The 25,009-nt window shown below is 44.3% G+C and overlaps 5 protein-coding genes across 10 annotated transcripts in view; 2 read left to right on the forward strand and 3 right to left on the reverse strand.

Annotated features, from left to right (window-relative positions):
- LOC135339652 (serine/threonine-protein phosphatase 6 regulatory ankyrin repeat subunit B-like) overlaps positions 1 to 25,009 on the reverse strand; it is a gene marked incomplete in the record, with an annotated part of 1,209,744 nt that overhangs the window by 271,105 nt on the left and 913,630 nt on the right.
- Positions 2,772 to 21,271, forward strand: LOC135339685 (uncharacterized). 2 transcript variants are annotated; one of them, XM_064535918.1, is made up of 2 exons: positions 2,772 to 2,775; positions 19,482 to 21,271. In XM_064535918.1, exon 2 carries the CDS (start codon positions 19,503 to 19,505, stop codon positions 21,102 to 21,104), a length of 1,602 nt encoding a protein of 533 aa, XP_064391988.1. In that variant the 5' UTR covers positions 2,772 to 2,775; positions 19,482 to 19,502; the 3' UTR covers positions 21,105 to 21,271. The 2 variants fall into 2 exon arrangements, with proteins under 2 accessions (XP_064391988.1, XP_064391987.1); XM_064535917.1 differs by lacking the exon at positions 2,772 to 2,775 and adding an exon at positions 19,225 to 19,368 and having other exon boundaries at positions 19,484 to 21,271.
- On the forward strand, positions 5,421 to 6,566 carry LOC135339726 (uncharacterized). The gene has a single exon (XM_064535975.1). It carries the CDS (start codon positions 5,457 to 5,459, stop codon positions 6,564 to 6,566), a length of 1,110 nt encoding a protein of 369 aa, XP_064392045.1. The 5' UTR covers positions 5,421 to 5,456.
- LOC135339641 (breakpoint cluster region protein-like) lies at positions 6,688 to 19,215 on the reverse strand. Its single transcript, XM_064535827.1, has 22 exons — positions 16,998 to 19,215; positions 14,391 to 14,570; positions 13,815 to 14,003; positions 13,528 to 13,635; positions 13,284 to 13,335; positions 13,117 to 13,169; positions 12,822 to 12,935; positions 11,844 to 11,974; positions 11,665 to 11,744; positions 11,008 to 11,159; positions 10,344 to 10,484; positions 10,181 to 10,256; positions 9,964 to 10,031; positions 9,828 to 9,864; positions 9,704 to 9,772; positions 9,440 to 9,549; positions 9,123 to 9,221; positions 8,510 to 8,682; positions 8,284 to 8,423; positions 7,953 to 8,087; positions 7,565 to 7,670; positions 6,688 to 7,368 (listed from the first exon to the last, which is right to left on the reverse strand). The coding sequence occupies exons 1-22, from the start codon at positions 19,020 to 19,022 to the stop codon at positions 6,909 to 6,911; spliced, it is 4,698 nt and encodes a 1,565-aa protein (XP_064391897.1). The 5' UTR covers positions 19,023 to 19,215; the 3' UTR covers positions 6,688 to 6,908.
- Positions 21,321 to 24,930, reverse strand: LOC135339735 (structure-specific endonuclease subunit SLX1 homolog). 5 transcript variants are annotated; one of them, XM_064535991.1, is made up of 6 exons: positions 24,602 to 24,930; positions 24,361 to 24,412; positions 24,151 to 24,305; positions 23,527 to 23,725; positions 21,767 to 21,934; positions 21,321 to 21,461 (listed from the first exon to the last, which is right to left on the reverse strand). In XM_064535991.1, exons 1-6 carry the CDS (start codon positions 24,913 to 24,915, stop codon positions 21,354 to 21,356), a joined length of 996 nt encoding a protein of 331 aa, XP_064392061.1. In that variant the 5' UTR covers positions 24,916 to 24,930; the 3' UTR covers positions 21,321 to 21,353. The 5 variants fall into 5 exon arrangements, with proteins under 5 accessions (XP_064392061.1, XP_064392059.1, XP_064392058.1 ...); XM_064535989.1 differs by having other exon boundaries at positions 21,322 to 21,461; positions 21,710 to 21,931; XM_064535988.1 differs by having other exon boundaries at positions 21,322 to 21,461; positions 21,710 to 21,934.

Consider the following 25,009-nt stretch of genomic DNA (forward strand, 5'->3'; position numbering starts at 1 on the left):
GTGGTTTCCTGGCATTCAAATGCGAATATTACAACATTTCTTCTGAGGTTGGCTCTCGAGCCAAATAGCGAACATTTTGCACCTGCGAAAATTTCCTGCTATAGATATACTGTAGGACAAATGATATGAAATGATGACAACAATGAACTATGTAATGATGATAACAGCTTATAGAGCGTATTGAACGTAGCAGCTGCATGTACATAACACACATTCTCATAACTGAAAGTTTATATATACTATAGACAGGGGACGAGAAGAATAACAAGACGTGTTGATCATGCATGCATACTGAAATTAAACTTGCATATAAATACTCAAGCTGTTTGTAGAGCAGCCTTATATACAATAAGATCAACAACCACAAGCAACATTATTATAGCTACCCAAACAACATATTAACTATAGATCGAGTATAGAGAAAGTTAGAAAGCAAATAATTATACTCTATAGATAGCTGCAATATACACCTTGTGTGTTTGATTCAGTAACAAGTAAATATATTAAAGAGTAGCTGCATAATGTCTTGGAAAGCTATGCAACAACAGTCCATTGATGACAGCAGTGTACAAGATGATCGATCAAGCATTTTCGAAGATGAACTAAAGCAAAAATCAATGACATTGGGACGCAGACAGAATAGAAAAATCAAGCCAGTGGAAGATAACCCACCACCACCACCTCAGAGGTCACACTCTAGGAAGCCAAGCAGAACTAAAACACACGTCAACGACTGTACAACAAGTCCCAGCGTCCCCACGAGAACCAGGCTGACACGTAACCCTGACAACCCGCACAAACCTCCAGCACCCACACCAAATGGTCCACAGAACGAAAGGAGTTTAGTGGCTTCCATTGCCAACAGTTTAGAGCCAGAGAAAGAGCAAAGGAGAATAAAATCACCTATCAAAATACCAAAAAGTAAAGTCGAGGTGGAAACTGAAACACGTCCAAAACCAGCTGTTAAGAGGAGACCCCCACAGAGAGAGTCTACAGAGCCAGCATTGGTTCCATCCGGGGGCATTGCAGCAGCCAGAGCAATGTTGCAGGCAAGATTCGCTGGAGAACAAAGTCCAACGCCGGATAGGGATGAAGACACACAAACTGCACCAGAACCAAAAGAGAGATCTAGAACACCCTCTAATGCAAGACAAAATATTCCTCGTTCGTTCCTGCAGGCTGAAAAGTATACAGAAGGTGACAGACAACCACCCCCCACAAAGCCAGCCAACCGATCCCCAGCAGTGAGCATAAAATCATCATCCCCCAGGCCGTTTTCAATACAAGACAGTGAAAGCAATGAGCAGTCGTCCTCAGGCAGTGGGGTCTTCCTTATCAAAGAAAGCTCATCAACTGAATCTCTTGACTCTCCACAGGTGCCCCCTCTCCCACCAAAGGCGCCAAACGAACCACAACCAATTAGGAACAAGCCAGCCGCTAGGTCAAAATCAATGAAACCTGCACTCTGCAAGCCACTTGTGGAGAAAAAAGAAAGACGATATTCAGAAGAGCAAGACAAAGTGTCAATCGAAGAAAAAACTCCGCGGGAACGAGTAGCTAGTATTTCAGAAAAAGGATCCAACTCTCAGGATACTTTACAGCCGACGGAACAGCAACTCTCCGGTCGTATGAATCTGGTAACAATGATTTCCAAAGGAGCTCACTTTTTCCCAACACGTGTGAAAGTTACTAAAGGCTTCTGCAGCAGCATATGCGACTCGTTCTCCAAGTTCGACAGAGTTTACTTGCACTTTGTCAAAAACTGCAAAGTGGGTGCTTTAAAAGATGAGTACAGTTACGAAAGGTACACGGTTCCCATTAGCTCTTCGATGGAGTTTGGGATACTTTACGAAGCTGAGGGGGTGGACCTATCCCAGTTTATACCCAAAGTGGAGGACCTGATGGAATTGAACCCGCTTCCGGCAGTTGTCCTAGCAACCAAAGAGTACAACGGAGGATCACCAGAAAAATCAGTTGTGGCAAATGAACTTCTCTTTCTGAAACAAATCACGAAAACAGGTCTTGGGAAAAGTAGAGCACTTGAAGTGTGCACCATTGACAACCAAGTAAAGCGATTAAGTTCCAAATGTGAGGGTGACTTTTCCCTCCACCCTGTGCATATCAAAATGACTCTCTCTATAGTTATCCAGCAATCGATATCCCTGCCTCAAAGGATCTACCTGATGCCAAACCCAGCCCTTGAGCAGTACCTGGCCGAGACAATGACGCAAAACCCTGTTATACTTGAGGCTATAAGAGGTGAAACTTCTGTTATTTGCTCAATTGTAGAAGATGATTCTGAGGAGCACCCAATACTGGACGTGTCTAAAGAATTGGGAATTGAAGTGGAATTGGAGGGGATGACACAACGAGAGGCGATGGAACTACACGACACCACGTCACAACTTCATCAAAACTTCAGCCCAAGGACCCTCAGGTACATTATAGAGAAGCAAACCAAGCGTGAGTACGATCTTCAGTGCCTTCTCAACCAGGAATTGATAGAGGGTAAGGAAATGGACGGAGTGCATCTTCAGCTACCAAGCACATTTGCATTCACACCAAAAGAGCCACCACCATCAATGGTGAGGACAGAATCTGCGGAAGCTATCTCTGTTGCTAGTAGCGATGAAGTGGAGTCGATCACGAGCACCGATACTCGAAATGACTATGAAGACGTGGGTACAGCTTTGGCTGAGTTACCTGCAGAAGATATCAACAGGCTGGCTAAAGTTATAAAAAAGAAAGAGTCATCTACCACCTCAAAATTCTTCAAGAAACTAAAAACTGCAACTAAACGAAAGAAACAAACTATTACACCATATGAAGAAACAGACTTTGCCACCCCCTCTATTCCCCTAGCAACCAAGGACGTACACAACACTGTACTACCTATAGAAACACCGGAGAGCTACGAACCGGTAGCCGGGGACGACGGTACACCTGATGGAGAGTACTCCTCAGTAAGGAACATGGATGCTCATCTATTAGGTCTTAAAACTACAACGAAAGAATCGTCCCCTTCAGTCGAAACAGAGTCTAACTATGTCCAAATGAACAGCAAGATAGCTAATATAATGTCTGAGCTAAATGCTCTCAAACAGCAGTTGCACCAACTCTCCGTTACTGTCGAGAGCCTAGTATCCAAAGGGACGGACCCTCTACCACGTATAGAACAAAGTCCACCTGCTATGATCCAGACTACCACAGCTACGGCAGGTCAACAAAACAATGGAGAGAGTGAAGAGATGACTAGGAACAGAGCATTTTTGAGAAGCCTCACTCACGCACAGGTAGGTGGTATATAATTAGAGATGGCTATAGATCCTCTTGTATCAATGGTGCAAGTACATACATACAAAATTCCATCTCCTCATGTAAAGAAAGGGCTCTCTTTATTAGCCCTCACTAGAAATTGGATATACCCACTAGCAAACCCCAATTTATATACCTAATCAATAGATAGATACACTTGATCACAATCACACTAGCTGCATTCTGCCACAGCACTAGTAATTACCATTTTTGTTATATCTACTACACAGGTTCTGCAAATGTTTGACAAAATGAACATGTCTAACTTCAAGAGTGTTTTCCAACAGCAGTTAATAAATGGAGAGCAGCTGTCAGAAATGGACGACAAGACAGTCAAAGAGACATTCGGTATTGAAACAGGCTACCATCGGATGAAACTGATGCGTGTGATATCTGGAGCAGTTCCAGCAATCATATGAGAGACTGCGTGTAATTTGTGTTGAAATAGCGTAGGCCTTTGAAGTAGCGTAGGCCTTGTTTCATTAATAAATGTATCTGTGTTTAAAGAGTCAACTATGCACATCAATTTGTTTATTTTGGTGCACAATTTGGTTTCAATGCTTAACAATATTTATCTAACATGGAATGAAAATTGCTCAATGTTGTCCTACAAAGAAACCCCCAACCTGTGTACACACCATTAGGATATAAGCAGTGTCAGCTCTAAACTGTAACGTAGCTACCATTCCAGTGGCAAAGGATTTACAATTATTTGCTAATCATATCATGTGTCATGCAGTAATACACCAATTGTACAGTGCATTTGGCTGATTTGCTTAATCATGTTTATAAGAAAGAAGTCAGCGGTGGCGTCTACTGTTACAATTTTATCTATGATAACTATTGTAATAGTATTACACATTCAAGTCTTAGCAGAAGTGAAACTATCTGATCATATTTCAAAGAAAATATTTAGCTCAGAAATTAGCAGTAAGAGTCATAAAGTTAGGAATATACTGACAAGTGAGAAGCTTCAGGTTACAGGCATCAAATCAGTACACCCACTCAACTACTATGGAGATGACTTGTGTTTACTTTACGGCAAGCAAAACACAACCACAAGCAGAAAGTATCAACATCCAAACATTGTCCATTATGTTAAAATGGCAGGTAACAAAGAAACCGACACAGAATTGAAACTGTTGGACTACGTCTCAATACTCTCAGTGGACAAGAACTACAAACCAGACAAGATTGTAATACATTCAAACAAAAACGTAACAGGGGAACTATGGAAACTGGCTAATACACTCAGCACTAAAATTGAAGAACAGTACATCGAAAGAATTTCTACAATTGGAAAATTGCACTACAAGAAGCCTATAGCTATAACTCATGAAGCTGATGTACACAAACTGAACATTGCCTTAAATGAGGGTGGAGTGGTGATGGACTTTGACGTGATCATTCTCGACGGAGATAATTTACGACAGCAACAAGCAACTTCGGAATGCGTCCTGGGCATAGAGAGAGAGTGCACATTTGTAAATTCTGGCTTTATATCATGCACACCAAATTCTACATTCATCAGGAGATGGCATGCAGGTTATGAGGAAGATTATCGCAATACCTGGTCCGGCTATCTCTACAACAGTGGGGAATTTCCTGCCAGTGTCCTGAGGGAGTGTCCCTCTTGTTATAACATGTATTTGGACCCTGAGATCTGCATGAACCCAGACGCTGGTGCCCCCGGGGGCCCGGGTCCGGGACGAGACCCCTGGAAGGTGAAGAACGGAGTGGAATGGAGGAACAAGACAGTAGTGCATGCACTATTACATCATCTTCAAGTACCCAAAACAAACTATTTGTTGAACCTTTGGGACTGCTCGTACAAGGAACTGGTCATGTATATCCTAGGTGATAGCTATAAACAATTTCTACCAAAACCTATCCCTCCTTACACTGGTTTGTGGATGAATGCATCATAATGATTATAAACTGAAAATTATATTAGTCTTAGGTTTCCATTACATGCAGTACTACCTCTGCCTTGGGCTGGGATGATGGTGCCATTTCAGAAAGTTTCATGCTACTCTCGCATTAAGACTTAATGCGCATGCGCATACTAAGCAATGAAGCATTGGGAGGAGGGGGGGGGGCTGGTAGTTGGCTTGTTACGCGTACGCCTTGATGCAAGAAAAATGGGTGATTTAGGTACAAAGAAGAGAGCTCTAGGAGTCCTAACAGCATTAGTGGTAGCAGCTGTACTACTACTAGCAGCAGCAGATTACTTTAGGTTGTTATCCGGAGAGGTGTCGCCAGGCGGTCACATGCAACAACAAGCTCCTCCATTCCAGTGGTTCTCTGTCAGTAACATATCAGATGAAGATGAAGCTATTGCTACAGTGTATCCATTACCACACTATGGGAAAGACCTCTGCTTACAGTTCAACAACAAGCATCACCAAAAAAAGACGAAAAGAATATACCGACATCCAAACATTGTCCATTATGTTAAAATGGCTAGCAACAAAGGAACAGACGCGGAATTGAAACTGTTGGACTACGTCTCAATACTCTCAGTGGATAAGAACTACAAACCAGACAAGATTGTAATACATTCAAACAGGAAACTCACAGGGGAACTATGGAAACTGGCTAACACACTCAACACTACAATCGAAGAGAGATATGCTGCACGACGACCCACCATAGGGCGGTCCAACAAACCCGCAAAGACCATCAGTCACGAAGCGGATGTACACAAAATAGAGATAGCCATGAAAGAAGGCGGTATTGTAATGGACTTCGATGTCATTATCTTAGATGGTGAAAATTTACGACGGCAACAAGCGTCTTCTGAGTGTGTGCTGAGTATAGAAAGAGAGTGCACTTTCGTCAATGCTGGATTCATTTCTTGTGTCCCTAACACTGTGTTCCTGGGAAAATGGTGGCAAGGCTATATGAACGATTATCGGAACACCTGGTCGTCCTATCTCTACAACTGTGGTGAATACTCTGCAAGGATATTGAGAGGGTGTCCCTCTTGCTATAACGTGTACTTGGACCCCGAGATCTGCATGAACCCAGACGCTGGTGCCCCCGGGGGCCCGGGTCCGGGACGAGACCCCTGGAAGGTGAAGAACGGAGTGAAATGGAGGAACAAGACAGTGGTGCATGTACTATTACATCATCTTCAAGTACCCAAAACAAACTATTTGTTGAACCTTTGGGACTGCTCGTACAAGGAACTGGTCATGCATATCCTAGGTGATAGCTATAAACAATTTCTACCAAAACCAAATTCATAACTTTGCTTTGTCTCTATACATGTACATGTATCGGTATATAAACATAATATTTTCTCATGCTAATATTGATCGCCATGAACTGATATTGTATACTGTACCTACACTAGCTTTGTCATCATCATCATGTCAACAAACGTCACAGTTCATTATAGTACACACAAAGAGTTGAAAGCACACACATACACACACAGCGTATAATGAATGAGTGCCAAAGAAAGTAATTGTGTTAATTGTAAGCAGAGGAAATGTTTAGTCAATCAATATCTAATGAATCGAAGTTTGTGAAATAATAAAGCTAATATAATTCACACACACGTATACACACATTATGTGGAATGCACATTAGACGAGAGATTCTTTCCTAGATGAAATAGGAGTCTTTGTTTCACTCTTTGTTGCCATTAAAAGTTTGTTGGAGCCTTTCCTGCTTCGCCTGTTGATCCCTCTACTGGGGGAGGAGCCGAGGGAAGCGTCTAATTCATCCGTGGGAACTCGTTTCAGAGGGAGGGGGGTAACACTGCTACCAATACTGTCTCGATTTTCCGATGCAGGGGTGTAACTGCCACGCCCACCAGTGTTCCGAGACTTGTTTGAGGAGGAGGTAGAGGTCGAGAGGTCAGAATGCCCAAAAAGAGTTTCGTCAAAATATTCCGCTGGACAGTTTAGAAAGAACAGGACAACGCTTACTGGAGTGACAACGTCCATTTGCATCTCATTGCCCCCAGGGCTTAGGAGGTTGGGCCCATACACGGTCGAGAGGTTATTTAGTGACATCTTATTCACCAACGAGTTGTCTGCAACTCTGTAGTGGGTGAAGGGTTGCCATGGTAAACATGGAGACAGTGACATGATGAGAAGGTATACAGCGCATGACTATTATACATTATTATTTAGACTCACAAACCAGTCATTTTTCTCAAAGTGCCACCCCCATGAAAATGACTGGCTTGTGGGTCTAGTTACTGTATTGTGACTAGCCATGGAGTAAGGGGATGTACCTTCTGAGGTGCCTGAAGAGGAAGACAGCTGTCTTGAAGTTGACAGGTGGTAGAGAGTGGAGGAGAGTCAGCAAACACTGGGCTCTAGCCTCAGGGTCTGACAGGCCTGTGGGGGGGGGGAGGGGGAGTTACATGTACCTTCACTTTCAGTACAGGCACACACTAGCAAGCATGCATTAATGTATACATAGGCAATGCTACTTCCACTGCCACACTGGTCAGTGGTGGGTAATTGAATTTTGTGTGCTGATAATTTGAAAATATAGCCAGCACTTTAAGAATTCTGGACACATCACTGCTAGACCCTAGTTACCGAGGCTTTCAGGTAAGCTGAGGGAATGCTTCCGTACGCAACAATGCCTACCCTTATAGGCTACTCTTGACTTACCCAGACCCATTACGAAACTGGTGTAGAATTCGTTAGTGAAGAGGGGATCTGGGAGCTCTCTAAAGTAACGCTTGAGTAACCCGGCCACAGCGTGGATGTCGGCCTCGAAGGCTATCATCTGGGCCCTCAGATAATCTGTGTGTCAGTGCAATGACATTATGAGAATGTTGACAAAAGAAATTTTGTACAAACAACACTTGGGAGATTCTGAAAATCCAAGAAAATTTACACCATACACAGTATGTATGAAGTACTGTACAGTACATGTAGCATGTGAACAGGCCACTTAGAAGCGTTGATCAGTAGCCATAGTTACACTCAGGCCCCTAACCTGTGTCGAAGGCAGTCCTCAGTTCCTGCACGTCCCTGAGAACACCTGCCACTCGGTATATGCCCACCTCGGACATGCCACGCCTCTCAATCTCATCGATGCACGTCTGTACGATGAGGGGGATGTCGTGACGCTCTCGCCTGGGCAGGGGGGTGGGGTGGGGAGGGGTTAATATAATATATACAAGAGGGCTACAGCATACAATTAACTAAGGTTAGAAACTCACTGTGTGACAATCTCGATAGGCACTCCAAACACGCCAGAACTGAGGAGGGAGGGTTTGCGGGCCATGGCAGATATGTTACTGAAGTACTCCAGTAAGATCTCGATGGATCCTTGAGGGACTAGCTTGATCTCCACCCGCTGTCTCTTGCTCTGTTTCAGCTCTTTGATAGGCAGCTGTGGGGGGAGGGGTGAGGGTGAGGGTGAGGGGTGTGGGGGAGGGGTGAGGGTGAGGGGTGTGGGGTGAGGGTGAGGGGTGAGGGTGAGGGGTGTGGGGTGAGGGTGAGGGTGAGGGTGAGTCTTATATACAGTGCTATGGACAATCAAATACCTCATTGGAAAGGTGTTTTTACCAATTAGTTTAGTTTTTAAATTGAACAATCTGAACACGGAGTACAGGCTCAAAACTAGCTACCAAAACGGCTGAAATTTTGTAACTAACTACTTTGCGACCCAATTTCGGCAAAATACTATACTATGGGTTATATCAAGAGTTCCTAATGAACTCTTGGTTATACAGACATGCACACTAGACGGTGGGACCTATGAAACATAGAATGTGTACAGTACTACTAAGAGCTCACAAAAGCAACAACACTCAGTCAACTCAGACGTACCCTAGTCTTCCCGGTGGCGTGAGTCTCTTCCTTGAGCAGGGACTTGGAGCAGATCTGCACCTTTAGGATGTGAGCACCGGTCAACTCTATCTCAAAGTCCTGAGAGAAAGAGAGAGTGGAGACACAAGTAACAATATGAGTATAGATACATGAACCTACATCACTATTACTCGTTAGCCTCCATTGTTGTATATAATACTTCATGCCTAGTAAACCAGTTCTGATACAGAAATTTTGGCTGTGCACATGTAGCTAAAACTAGGGACTAGAAGTAGCTTGATTTTTTTTATAGGTACAAGTTGACTACGCCCCCTCACCTGATCCCAGGATGTGACGAGGGTGGGGTTGTCTGTGCTGGTGGGGATGGTCCGTGCCTTACGCTCAAACTTCCCGTACTCGTCGAGCTCCAGGCAACAGTACACACCAGCTGCACATGTGAGAGGGGGGAGGAGCATTACATCATGTCTATAGAACTACAGGGCAACACTAGGGATGATATTGGGCAACAAAGGAGAGGAGGCAACAAAGGAGAGGAGAAGGTTTTTGGTACCCATGCGTCTATATTCTAACCAATGGCTGACCTGGTTTTGCCTTGAGGTCCGAGGCTCCTCTCACTCTCACTCTCAGCACTCCAATTAGGTACTCTTCGTCTGTGAGGGAGGGGCTTATCACCATGACAACAACATAGCACCTATTACAACTTACCTATGGTCGGGATGATCATGTCCTCAATTTTACGCAGCTGCAAAAAGAATAATAGAATAATAGAATAATAACACGCACACACACTCAATCGTAATAATAACAACAGCAATGCTTCGATCACTATGGCAACACTCACATCTTTGGAGGTTTGTTTGCCCAGGAGGTCTTGTAGCTCATAGGAGCTGAGATACACACCTGTCACAGCTGTACGAAGGGGGGGGGGGGTTATAAAGCTGAGCATGTACACATTGTAGCTTTTAGTATTTTAAATGTAGTTTGTGCTCTGCTATAGCGACAGTTATATGTAAAATACTCTGAACTAAGGCCTAGATTCTCCTCAGAGGCACACGCACCTTTTGGCTGCAGCTTCTTGATGGCTGACACCCAGGTCTCTCTCTCCTCTTCAGTGTGCAGGACAAACATGAATTGCTGGAGGGGGAGTGGGGGTGGTGTGTGGGGGTGGAGGGGGTGGTGTGTGGGGGTGGTGGTGTGTGTATTGCACATGCCACTCCTTACCTTGCCTGCTCTACCATACAACCTCAGGGGTAGACTAGGAGACGCCACCCAATAAGCCACTTCCTGTTCCTCCAGTTTCTTCCGGTATTTGTCACCGTGCTTGCTTTTCTGACCAAGGATCTGGGCTTTCAGGTTACGCTTCTGCGAGCACACGCACACAGGGATTAGCAACACATAGCAATACTCGAAATAGCTGCAATATATCAGCTCTACTTATAGTGCCAACAAATGCACCAAACACACATGTACTGTATATGCTCGATCAGAGGCCGCTCTTGTATAAAGGCCGCACTCAAATAGTAGCCTCCTTTGCTAGCAAAATGAAACATTTAGTAGCCGCTCTCAAATAGTAGCCTCAGTAAACTTTGACTCTAGCATTTCTACATGTGGTAGCCAAAAGAACTTTTGATAACAAACTAAAGGTTGTTGAATTAGCTGGGGCTAATAAACGCCTCTCCTTGAACAGTGGCCTCTCTCAAATTGTAGCCTCCTCTGCCAGCAAAATGAAACATTTAGTAGCCGCGGCTTCTGATCAAGCATATACGGTAACTGATTCTGGAGAGTCTATAACTAATGAGTAGAGATAGTGAGATAGTGGATAGTGAAGGCGTAACTAAGTAATATATAGAGAGTTTAGGGTGCAATTATTTAATTAAGAACTCACAAATGACTTGTCATCTTTTTCTGAGGTGGAGGCGGTCCTGTCTCTAACCACGCCCCCTTCCTTGGTTTTGCTGAGCTGGGCTTTGAGCTCTGCTATCTTGTTCTTCATCACACTCAGTACAACGTCACTCGTCACGGCAACTGGACGGTGGGCTGGGGGGGGGGGAGTAAATTGGGAAATTAGGTACATGTCAAAGGAGGTCCGACATGCGTGCACGAAAACTACAAGTTCAAGTTCAGTGCATTGATGTCATTGCGGTCACGTGATTACGTTCAGGCCAAGGCACTAGCACTTGTTGTGATTCGTGCACGCAGTGTCAGACCTCCTCTGGGTACATGGGAGTAAAGGGTTGAAACTAATATACCCTAAGATAGCCCTAAGATAGCCATGGCTTGTACTATGAAAACACCACTAATTTAATTATTAATAGAGAATGGAATATTACTGTACTGATAGCTCTTGCTATAATTGTTTTTATGGAGGACTCATTTAAGGGAAGTCAACACCATCAGCAATGGGTCTATGGATGTCAATGAATGGACCACTGGTGGCCAGTGGGTATGGGACTTGTACACTGTAGTATTTATTTGGTGGTTTTCCTTTGATGCTCAAACACATCATGGTACAGTACAAGATCGGCCAATCTAAGCCACTTACAATCAACTGTATCCTCGGGAGGTTTGAAGGAGATCTCGTTGAGTGGGAGGTACCATTTGGCTTCATATTTGACCCCTCCCCTACAGAGAGAGTAGTCAGGGTTGAAATACATGTAACAACACACACACACAGAGTGGATAATGACCTAGTGGGGTGGAACCATTCTCCTAGCTACCCACCTCGATGGTTTCTGCTTTGAACAAACGAGGACATCATGAAACAGGAACACACGTCGTATCTTCCGAATGCCGTCAGAAAGCTCCACCACTAGCCCGTCCTTTACCAGCTCTCTGTTAAATCCTCCACTCAACTGTGTGTGTGTGTGCGTGTGGATGTGTGCGTGTGTGTGTGTGCATGCGAGCGTGTAGGGGTTAGTGAAGATATTATGGCATTTACCAATCATGTGTAAATACCCACAACCTGAAAGTTGTTTGTGAGTTAGAAGACCACAAAGACAGTCCCTAGATTTAAGCAATTTACCAACCAAGGACATCCTGAAATAGCATATAAAAGGAAGGCCCAGTTTTAGTCTTAGTTATAGCAAGAAGCAAGATAATTTCCAAGAGAACATTTCTTTATAATGGCAGCTGTAATAGACCAAAAGCTTCTGGATGCCATCAAAGAAGTAGAGTCAAAAGGAGATGTTGATGCTATAGGCGATAAAGGACTAAGCAACAAAGCCTACGGGGCGTACCAAATCCGAAAGCCTTACTACGTTGACGCCGTCGAGTTTAACTCTAGCTTGAAAACCGGTAAAACGTTTCCAGACGATGTCAAGGGAGCAGGGAGTGAGGGTCATTCCGAAGATATTATCAGGAGCTACATGAAGAGGTACGCTACAGCTAAAAGGCTTGGTCGTACCCCAACTAATGAAGATATTGCTCGAATCCATAATGGCGGTCCAAATGGTTATGAGAAACAGGAAACTGAAAAGTACTGGAAAAAAGTTAAGGAAGCTATGGACAAGCAGTAGAGACAAAAAGTCTAACTTTGCATGAATAGCATGAACGCAATCAGTTTAATATAAAGTATTGTATTGTATTAAATGGCATGTTGGTATCAATGTGAAATAATTCTATCACTGCATGTGCACATAGAGTCAGTAAAACAGCTTCAGGTACATACAAGTAGGGATAATAAGCCTTGAGGGCACGTACATGTTTGAAGGATTGAGGGTCGTGAGTGCTGGCTATGAAGGCAGTCATCACTTGCAACGACTCCCTCAATATCCGGTAGTCAGGGTGATCCTCAGGTGTGTGCTGACACAGGTCCTGGGGGATATGGAGAGAAAGATAACTAAAGGCATCAGTAGGAAATAGCCTCAATAGAGGGATGGGAGCTGTAACTGGTCTAACAGGTCTAACGGGTTGTGTTTCTAGAGGAATTACTGTAAAGAGACAGGTACTCATACTGTTGGGTACAAAGGTCACCAACACTGGGGGAAGGGCTTACATTGAGCACCAGTGAATAGCTCTGCAGTCTCTCAACAGGTCTCCGTAGCAACTCTGCAAGAAGAGAGTGGAACAATGTCAACATAACAAGCCACTCTACTAGTCAGAGGGGGAGCTATATCACATGATATGATACATACGCTCAGTGTACTGATTATATTTCCTTACCATTGACTCTTGGAATGTCCTTAAAGTGAGCGGAGACCGTGGCATGAACGTCCTGAGGCAAGACAATACATGCATTAATCATTGCTCACACTGTAGTCTGAATCACCCCACCCTAGGCTATGGTCCCCAACCCAACCTCCTCCCGGACCTCACCCCACCTCCCGGACACCACCCCCTCTATGGTCCTCACCCCCACCCCCACCTCCCCTTTACCGGACACCACCCCTCTATCCATGGTCCTCACCTCAATGAACGTCTTAAACTGTGGACTCTCTGTCTTGTGCTTGGTGAGGCAGTCCACTGACTTCTTGTACATCTCCACATAGTCCTTGTACAGCTTCAGGTTACGACACTATTGGAAGGGGGCAAAGGTCAATAAAATCACAATGAAATAATAGTCATCATTTATCTACAGACTCCCACATAGCCCTAGACCCCCATCACAAGGTGCCATACCCCCCACATGCCCTAGACCCCCAGAGTCTGATCCCCCCACTGTCAGCATGCTAGCTCTAGACCCCCTGCACTCACCAAGTGCACAAAGAACTCCCCCACACAGGTCTTTATCGACCACTTGGCGAGCGTGGGCTCCAGCTGATCATGGAGGGTGGAGTGCAGAACACAGAGGTCCTCTGTCCGATAGAAGATGGTGTTAATATCCCTCTCAGGAAGGATGGGCTGGGTGGTTGTTGCACGGCCCAGCAATGGCTTCCTGTAGTACTGTGTGTGTGTGTGTGTGTGTGTGTGTGTGTGTGTGTGTGTGTGTGTGTGTGTGTGTGTGTGTGTGTGTGTGTGCATGCGTGCGTGTGTGTGGGGTTCAACACAGGGGGTTCAACACAGGGGGTACATGTACACATGATAATTAACACACACTAATCAATTGTATTGTTTATCCATAGGAGGAAGTTATATTGCATTACAAAATCACATACACAAACTCACATTCCTGATTCCCCATGCAATAAACACTGAAAGGAATTGCTTCATTTGTTTACTAGACGCCACCATTGACACGAAATACACGAAATACAAACTTTCAATATAATTTTTAACAACATAATAATAACTAGCAGAGTGATATGTGTATATCACCATGGTAACACATACCTCCCTCATTGCCGTGAGACAGTCCATGTATGTCTTCTCGGCTGATACTATACCGGCCACCACCAGCTTGCGAATGACCAACTGCTCGCCGTGGACTACCACAGTGCTGCGTTTCAATTGGACGCCCTGGAATATACAAGAGGAGCGGCGTTCCCGTGGCGACGAGGAGGAGTCAGAGAGCTGTGTGTGTGGGGAGGGGCATCGTTAAAGTTAGTAACTATAGTAACCACCTCTATAAGAAATAGTATATTATTATATACACACTGCACAAAACCAGCGGGATCCAGCTAGTACCGTACATCCAAGCACTCCATATATGAGCATATATACAGGTTCAACCGAGTGAGAAGAGCAGTACAACCATTACGTATAGTTCAAGGCATTATTGAGATTCTATCAAACTCGTAAGAGTGGCCATTGTTTGTAAAGGTAATGAATAGCCATGACAAGAATTCATACACATGCATACAATACAGCTGCAGCTAAATATAGCGTGTACTGTATACACATTTGTGTGTAAGAATGCCCCACTGAGATCGGGTTACCGACGGAAACTTGAGCTATAAACTTAGTGTAAACAGAGATCCTTTGGTACGGGTTTTTCACATTAGAATACGAGTAGAACATAGAGAGTTGAATGAATGCCAAATGCCGCAGTCAGGATAAATTCCAAGGCCATGATGAACACATGTAAAGGCATTATCCACATTAGCCTACATTAGTGGGTGCTCTATTCAATTATAGTTACATTGTACACACCTTAACTAGAGCAATTAGGAGAGCACTGACTGCACAGGAATTAACATGCCAATTACCGTGTACACTGTATATATAATACTGTTGCTACTATGAGCTCATGCAGAGAGAGAGAGTCTGAGCTTGTTATGTTAGAGCCAGTGCATGTCACAGCATTCACACATGGTCTATGTTTAGACTAGTCACAGGGAAATGGAACTGTATGTATGTAAATGCATATAAATGCAAGCTTTCAAATTGGCTCTCCTGATAATGAACTAGCACCTGCTACACAACAGTGGGTGGTGTGCACACACAGTCACAGGGAGGGGCCAGCTATGGAGACACAACATAACTTGGTGTAAGGGTAGAAACATCCACTCCCTACATAAAATGATTGCGATTGACACACCATACAGTACAGTGATTGACACACCAGTACAGTACACTAGGGTAGCACACACATGTACTACCCCAGCCCTGACTACAGTACAGTACAGCACACACATGTACACATGTACTACCCCAGCTCTGACCACAGGTAGTGACTGACAGTAGGTAAACTATAGCTTTGTTTGTGATTAGGGGTTCCTGCATTAGGCAAACACTGCATGTTATCCTTAGGGACTAACACACACACGCAACCAACTTTCAATCTCAGTACATCAATCGTTCACTTAAAACACCCACACCTTTGAATGTACTAATTAAATATAATACTTTAATGGACACCCGTGTATGTGTGTGCGTGCGTGCGTGTGTGTGTGCGTGCGTGCGTGTGTGTGTGTGTGTGTGTGTGCGTGCGTGTGTGTGTGTGTGTGTGCGTGCGTGCATGTGTGTTTGGTGTTTGGTGTGTGTGTGTGTGCGTGCGTGCATGTGTGTTTGGTGTTTGGTGTGTGTGTGTGTGCGTGCGTGTGTGTGTGTGTGCGTGTGTACAGGATGAGCATTGTGCTCATGACAGTAACCAGGGAAGTGAGTGGAGACAATTACAAGACAATCAAAGGTCAAAGATTATGCAGCTTCCTTCCCATTAACTAGTTGACCAAAAGTACATGTACAGTGGAGCTACATGAGTCTGTACATGCTATTGACTATACACATGTCATTATAAAGCAATTAACACACAATACTGGGAGGTTACTCAGAACTAGGGAAGATCAAAGAGTGGAGTCCATAGCCAAGTAAAAACATTTCAACAAAAGAAATTGGCACTATCGTTCGTTTGAACAAGACACGCATTATGTGATTCACACAGTTGAATTAATGGCACAACCTAATTAAAACTCACTACAGCCTATGGTAAACAGGTGATTTAACTGGAAGCAAGTTGTTGATTAAACAGAGCCCTGCCAATGGTGGTTGACTATACACACATACGTATGGTGGTTATAACAATGAAGTCATTCACACATGCAAAACTGTCATAGACTAAGTCTAACACACCATTACCGGGACTAGAACAAAAGCTTACAGGGTGTAAACAACACTCTAGCTACAGGGATGTAAGATACATGTACGTGGTGATGACTTTATGAACCCGTTTCCAGACGACATCTTACAAAATGGATTCAAGCCACCCAAACACAAAGCCCTTCAGGCAAGGAAGTGATCACACAGTGTGTGTGGGCCTATGTGCTCTCTCTGATCTAGGAAACATTCTAAAGGCAGCTAGTTCAAGGGGAATATCATCACAATGCGTATACTACTAGGTAGACACAAATATGGGAATATCACAGCTCTAACATGTACACCATTACCTATCAATACATCTACAGTAATTAACACGTTATGTACAGCAGATATGGCCCAAGGGCACAATGTACAGTATGCAATATGGCCTACGGGCACAATGGCTGATTACAATCAACTAACCTTATCAATAGAGAACTGGGCACCAGCATCGTCAGGTAATGGACTAACTGACTCTCGTAACAAATGCGACGGAGATGCTTCACAACTGTCGTCAGAGCCGGCTGTTGCTATAGATTCCAAATCGGCATTTCCCATTCTATTTCTTGCTCGATTGCGACTACTACTAGACGGCCTGAGGGGCACAAACGAATGCTCCGGTGAGTTGTAGTTGTCGGGAGGAGAGGAGCAAGCGCTAGAGAAACTTTCCCCTCCAGTGAAGAGGCTCGGAATGGATGTGGAGGAGCCGAACAGATCGTCATTTCGAATGGTGTACGCTGAAATCATTGCTTCATCCAATTCCAGATCCTCGAGACTGCTGTGTTCAGATTCAGACTTTTCCAGACGCTCATTCAGCTCAATGTTTTCCTCCAGGTCCAGTAAAGTGGCCATGCTCATCTCTGGGGTGGAGCTGATTTGGGAGAGCGCCTTTTGCAGCTCTTCCGACAAACTGTCCAATCGACTCAGCGGAAGGTTCGACATGTCACTATCAGATTCTCTGTGTGCTCTGTCTCTAGTAAGAGTCTGAGCTGGGTAGTCTTCAATATCTTCCTTCACTGGCACGTCGTCGTCCATCATTGATGACATTTCTTCGGCACTTTCTTGAGTGAGAGTTTTGGTTCTTGAATAATCGTGACGTCTTTGGTTTACGAGGGTAGCTCGTTCATGTGTAATTGCGACTGTGGGGTCTTCGATATTACTTGGTTCTAATTCTGTTTCCATGTCGTTATCGGCCATACCCATACCTATACTGTCAGGTGTGAGGGACATGCTCAGTTCTCCTTTGGGTGTCATACATTCGTCATCAAAGTTCATAGAATGGCGAAAATTTGGAGGCACTTCCGACGAATTCTTGTGCCTTCGGTAGACGGCATTAGAGTTTTCTTTGTCCTCGAGAGGATAGCGATGGTTAGGGCTACTACCGTCCAAGTCTCCATTTGATAATCGCACAATCTTTATCCGGGCCTGTTCCACTGAAGATCGAGGTGTTCTAGTCCGTTGCGCTCGAGAACCCCTACTGGCGGCGGCCATTAGTTCATCTTCTTCATCTTGTTTTTCTTCGAGTGCTAAAATCTTGATAGTATCGAGCGAGTCGAGATTGATACCATTGCTGCTCCTCTTGCCGCCGAGGGGGATGCTCTCACTGGCAAACGACTTTACTTCATCGTCAGTCAGCATTACTTCTTGTTCAATATCGACCTGCGGTTCTTGACAAGACTGTTTCGGCGATTTGGGGTCAATTTGAGAGATGGCGGGTTCGGTTTCTGATATAAATCTTTGTTTGTTTGGGGATTTTTCCGGTACAGGGTCACTGGCGCTGCGTCTCAGGAGGGTGGGGCTTGAGGAGGTACTGGAGGATTCGTTGTCCTTCGGTATATGATCGAGAAATTCACAGGACCAATGTCGACCGTGCTCTATCAAACGTGTGCTCACAGTTTTTGCGAGGATTGCGTCTTTTTTTTGTACTTTGTGGGCGATTCTCTGACGCAGGACCACAGGAGAGCTGATGTCCGATGACAAGTCTGTGCTGAGTGTATCGCTAGAGAGATGGTGTGTGGTATGGTCCTCAGTACTGTCAGTGGTGCTTGACTCAATAGACGATTTACTGCCTGTCGTAAGTTCAGTGGTGGTGGATTGTTGTTCTATATCTGTTGTGTCTTGGTGAGTATCACTGATATGTTGAAGGTTAGGGCTGTCATCTAGTTGAGGTTTAGGGACATCCACACAAACACCATTTACAACAGAATTCTCTTGAGACTTTGACGAATGATCTTGAAGCTTGGTCTTTGTAGCACACAATCTATCCAGTAGAAATCTTTCCTGTTCAAGTTCTAACTCTAGCTCTTCGATATTGGCCTCTCGCTTTCCGATCTCCCGATCGATGTCTTCTAGAATGTGCTGTTGAGGTTCAGTAGCGAAGTGTACAACCCATTCCGGTGGTTTGACTCCAAACTTCGAATTCCACTCCTCCAGAAACGTCCGCTCCATTGATTATCTTTGTGTATAATATACACACTGCCAAAATGCAACAATCAATGCTTGCAATCACTTTCAGCTTGTAGATATTGCAGCCGAAAATTAAGGGAGCTTTTAAACTAGCTAGCTAGCTATGGGAACACATGCGCTTTGTGCACGAGACAAATAAAACAAAGCTAAAGAGACCTTACCACCTTAGATTTGCTTTGTGAGCTGGGAGGTGGAGGGCTAGGGGGCGTATCTTGTAAAAACTTGTATGACGATCTTGTGTCTAGATCTACTGACTGTGTGGGAGGTGTCTATATATTGTTGTGCTGAATTTCTTACTGCTATTATAAAACTGGAGAAACTCTTCAAGGTAATTTACAACACAACATATCCTTGACTAGCTCCTTAACTAGATTTCAGCTAGATCTAGCTGTAGTCTAGTATGAATGCTACTATTTATTGATTATACAAATTTACCCCTACAGATTTATACTGTCAGCTACCATGGGCAAGCTCATTCTGATATCAATTATCGTTGCAGCATGCCTTATGCTACCAACTGGAAATGCTAGGACCATCGAGCAAGCACAGCAACGAACAGAGAAGTATTTCAAGCTACAGGAGGCAAAACTACACGCTGAGTTGAAACAGAATCTGGATAAAGTTTCGGCCTCCCTTCGTTCCTCTGAGAAACCATCCTACAAGCTGACCAATTCAGATGATGTGCAAGCGCTAGAGGCATTCTATAAATCGACAGGTGGTGACAAGTGGTCCAACAGCACGGGCTGGTTGAAAGGGGACCCGTGCAATCCCTTCTGGTATGGAGTCTATTGTCTGGACGGACGAGTGCTGCAACTTAATCTCGTTGACAATCAGTTGAGTGGATCCATCCCTGCTGACATAGCAAAAGCTTCGGCCATGCAAGTCATGCGATTTTACTCCAATTTTCTCACCGGGAAAATCCCAAGCGAAATCTTCACCATGAAATCATTGCAGGTATTCGACGCCAACAACAACCAACTCTCGGGCGGCTTGCCGGACATTACAATGGATAATCTCACGGACCTAATACTGTATAACAACATGCTCTCCGGGAATTTCCCTAATATAAAGGCACCAATGCTGATACATCTCGAGCTGTCTACGAATATGTTTGTTGGTGAATTTCCCGAGAGCCTGTCGTTAAGCAAGAACATCCAGCAGCTGGTTGTATCGCGGAACATGCTCACCGGTTCGTTCCCGTCTTCGTACGGATCCTTCAGCAGCTTGCAATTGCTGTGGACATTTTACAATAACTTTGACCGCCCTACTTTCCCCGATTCTTGGCAGGGAATGACTTCCATGCAGCAGATACAATCTGACAGGATGCACGGGACGATGCCGGATTGGTTCGGTGGATGGAAGGACTTGCAGATATTCGTGGTTATTAACGGCGCACTCACTGGAAACTTCCCGAGCTCAATCTGCGATTGCACAAAGTTGCAAAATTTTCGCATTTTCAACAATTCTCTCACTGGTACTGTACCCAGATGTATTTGCACGTTTCGGTCGCTAACTGATATCGAAATTTCCGATAACCAGTTCACAGGACCAATGCCAGATTGCATTGGGGACGTTACTTCCCTTGCTTCCATCTTTTTCTCGAGAAACAACTTCAGCGGAGAGCTACCTGCGTCCATTGGTCAGTTAGTGAACTTGGAAACTCTTGATGTAAGCGAGAATATGATGTACGGCAGAATCCCCAGCACCATCAACAACTTGAGGGATGAGATCGCTGAATTTGCCATCTGCTACAATAAATTCTCTGAAATTGACGAGGGACTTGGCGATTTTTTCAACAGAATCAAGGACTACGGGTGTGCATTTTACAACAACCCGTGGTCTTGCCCCCTTTCCACAGAGGTTCCCAAAGAATGCTCGGCCGAGTGCTCCAAGTGTAACACAGGCGCGCAACACGGTGACTGCGGCAGCTGTATTCAATCACAGGGGTGTGGTTGGTGCAACGATGGCCCCAACTGTCTGGAGGGGCAAGATAGTGGTCCTGAGAATTCTTATCGTTGTGAGGCAGAGAAGTGGACGTTTGGGACATCCTCGTCTTGCCCTTAACATTTTTAGTGGATAACTATTGAGAACTCTAATCATGCAATACTCTTATATTGTTATTTTCTCTTTGTACTTATCACTATAACTATAGTCATGCATTGTTCGCACATGAATCAAGTTTTTTTCTCTTGGAATAATTATAATGGTTGAAATTAATTTGTATACACTGACTGTGAATATGATCAAGTTGCACAGCAACGCACAGCAACATGAATATAACATGATGAATGTCCCAGAGTTCAAAATAGCTAGCTACACATGTAGTAGGTGTGTCCAGTGATCTCGAGACCCCTCCCCTTGTGGTGGTGGGTGCTTCGTCTTTCTCCTCTTGGCAGGTGGTGGTTGTGAGGGAGGGTCCTGCTGTGTGCACGTGGAGCAAAGGGAAAGGATCGATTAAACAGAGTGTTGTCATACCAACAACCAGACATGTACATGTAGGAATAAGACAACTCTACATCTCACTTGTGAGATCGAAACTGGAATATGCTGTCCCTGTTTGGGATTCACACCAGAAAACAAATATTCATAAAAGTACAGAAGTTTCCTCTTAAAATCTGCACAAAACTCTGGAATAGGGAATCGCTCAAATGCTATAATTTATCAGACACCTTTTTGTGTGTTGGCTTGGTTGGCTTGGTTGCCAGCCTGGACTTCAATTGTCTCACCATCTCTCCCCATAGCAACAGTTGCCCACAGCGAGGACAATCTCCACTAATGGGTAACAACTGGTTCCCCTCCCCACCACACAGCGTGGGTCCCAGACAGGTGGTATGGGCCCACATCATGCAGCCTGAATGGTAGCAGCTCACGCCAGGTCCAGCAGGTGAGGTCTGCTGGGTGAGGAGAGAATTAGTACAACTGAAAGCAAAAAGAGATACTATATCCATTTTAATCACAGCTCTGTGAAGTACACCCACACAGCCTTAGGAGTCTAACCGCTACAGTCCATATTGGGGCTATCTACACATAGTCAGCCAAACAGGCTACAGCTGTCAATAGGTCATATGACCAGGCAAGCCAGAGAGGGGCACTTAGTGGCCTCACTAGAAGTGCTTCTTTTAACAGATTATTAACAGGCAGAGTAATGTTTGGGACAAAAATTGTACATCGAAATGGTGACCTATAGCTACTACTCAATCTATCCAGCTAATGCTCCAACGATTGATTTGTCTTCAAGAAAACATCATTTACAGAACTTAAACCAACTGTAGAGTGAATGCTCTTAGCATACGAACAACATTTACATGCGCCCACGCATGAAAACATACATCATCACCATGGTGAGCAGACCATACCAGTGCATACACCTAATGCATACATGTACAAGTGGCCTTAATGCCTAAATAAGGAATCCAATAACAATTTAGTCATGTGGTACAGTTGATTTGGTGAAACAAAATCAAAGCTTCTCAATCAGGTACTAAGTTGAATAACTGACAAATCGTATTGTGGAATGAGGAGGGGCAACCACCCCCACACATTTTTCAGAAGATGAACAATTTCAACCAGAAAGCAATTATCACGGATCTAAACGCATCATTAGATAAGACTTTCAATGCGGTACAAAATGCATCTTTCAATTGTGAAGCACAATAGTAACTAAGGTTATAAGCACTTAGCTGTGTGCAATCTCCACTGTCTTGTTACTTACCTGTGTACTGCTGTAGTTTTGTTCATGCAGTGTATCGCTACTTCAGTGTACCTTCAGTTCACTATATAGGGACAGCTACGGAAATTGGCCTATTTCAAAAAACACCCACTATAATTATATAGCACACGTTTCAAAAATGAAAGATTTCTACCCGAAAGCAATCACTGATTTGAACACATAATTAAGGCCAGACCAAATTGATTATCTGTTTCACAGATCTGGCCAGGTCTCAAATTTGCTGCCTGGGGGGGGCTCATCCTGAGCATGCGATCGAATGGGTGGGATTTGTTCTAAATAGAAAAACTGAGTAAGTGTTATTGTGCTGAGAAGAAGTGTAGACTAACTTTGGAGAGCTCCCAACTGCTACAGACTACAATGATGAATACCGTATAGCAGGTATATTTCAAGGGTACAAAGGAATGACCGTTACAAAGGTTTTCGAGGATTTAATTTTTGCGCTTTCTGCAGCATGCATGCATGCGATATTAAATTCGTGGGTATAAACATTTGCGGTTTTTGCAAACAATATACCTAATCAGTGAAAATCAAATATATACACGCTATACGGTAACTATTTCGTCCAATGTTCAATACTTTTTATACAAGGTGAAAGATAACTGTCATTGTCAGATTGAATTATTTACCTGCTTACCGAGTCCCTAAAAATCACTTTGGTCTGGCCTAAATAGGCTTTTCAAAGGGCTACAAAATGCTTATTTTAATTGGGCACAATCCTCGCACCAAGTTATAAACACTTAGTGTAGCAACACTTACTTTTGATGAGCTTCCACACACTTCACAAGACTCAATGCTCTCTTCATTATTGTCGTTAGATTCAGGGTCAGAGGTCAAACAAACTGCAGGTTGAGTCTTCCCAGGCTTTGAGATGTCCACTAGTCCGTAGGCAATGGGCATGTGTACTGGGGGTTGCTTGGTGACAGGGAAAGGAAGCTCATAGTCTTGTTTTAACCATCTGTGAGAATGTGAGAACGTGATTTAGGGCCTGTCTGAGTTATAACCAGAGGAGGTACGACACGCGTGCCTCAATTTAACAATTAGCCTCTGCAATAACGTTGAGCGTGGGCGGAATTATGTCTCGATTATCCACCCACGCTCAACGTTATTGCTGAGGCTAATTGCTAAATCAAGGCACGCGTGTCGGACCTCCTCTGGTTATAAAGGGTAAAAGTGGGGATGTTGGGAAGAAAAGGGGAAACTAGAGGAGGTACAACAACACCATGTGCGTGGACAATGGAATGTCAATTAAGCAGACGATGGGAGGGGCCATAACCATGCAGACCACACCCACACTAATTTTTGCTGGTGTTGATTGAAATTCCCTTGTCCACGCACGTGATGTTGTCGTACCTCCTCTGGGGAGAGATAGTAACTGCCTACCTGATGGTGAGTGGTAGTCTATGCCACGGTCCCACAGAGAGCATCTCCGTGACAACTCGGAACCGGAACTGCAACGGACTCTCCTTTGATCTCCGCTTGACCACACCCTTCCCGAGGCGACGAGACTTGGCAGGATGTTGCCACGCCCACTCAAACTGCACAGAGAAAGTTGTGTGTTTGATAATGCATCCACGACGTTATGCAGCTCACCCTAAGAGCAGCGATATCACTCGGAAATCCATGAATTATCAGAACCATCTCCCTACAAATGGAGTGCATAATCAATAGGCATTTAAGATACAGTAAAGGACAACTATAATACGGGTTAGTCTGGGAGCCATACCTTTTCTCAGGGGGGTGTGGGGCGTGGGAAATTTTGCCCCCGAAATATTAGGTATGGCCCGCCAGACTAAGCACAGGTACGATAGTATTAAGCAATACGGTAGGTTACCACGGTCCCTTGCCGCTCGTACGTCTAGCCCCGCCCATGTGGTGTCCCCCGTTGTGCTGTTTGATTCGCCTGTTGGGGTCCACTGTGAAACCAATGTACGTCCGACCCTTGAACTTCTCATTCTTTGAGACCAGAAGATAACAGCCGAAAAACTCTCCTTTGGTATGAATGTGAGAGTCAGGGTCCGTCGTATCTGAGCACTCCGTTTCATCTGATGAGGATCCAGTGTCTACAGAGGGATCGCTATCCTCCATCTCATCTTGCAGCAGTGTGAATAAGTTTACAGAATTTACAGATTTGGTAGAAATCGACATACTAGAATACTCATATCAAGCTGTCTATAAGTTACAAATCGATTGGATGATCCGTTTCTATTCTTGCTTAAAGAAAATTTTGAAGGAGCTTGTT

The sequence above is a fragment of the Halichondria panicea genome, chromosome 8 (assembly GCF_963675165.1).
Source record: "Halichondria panicea chromosome 8, odHalPani1.1, whole genome shotgun sequence".
Classification (NCBI taxonomy): Eukaryota; Metazoa; Porifera; class Demospongiae; order Suberitida; family Halichondriidae; genus Halichondria; species Halichondria panicea.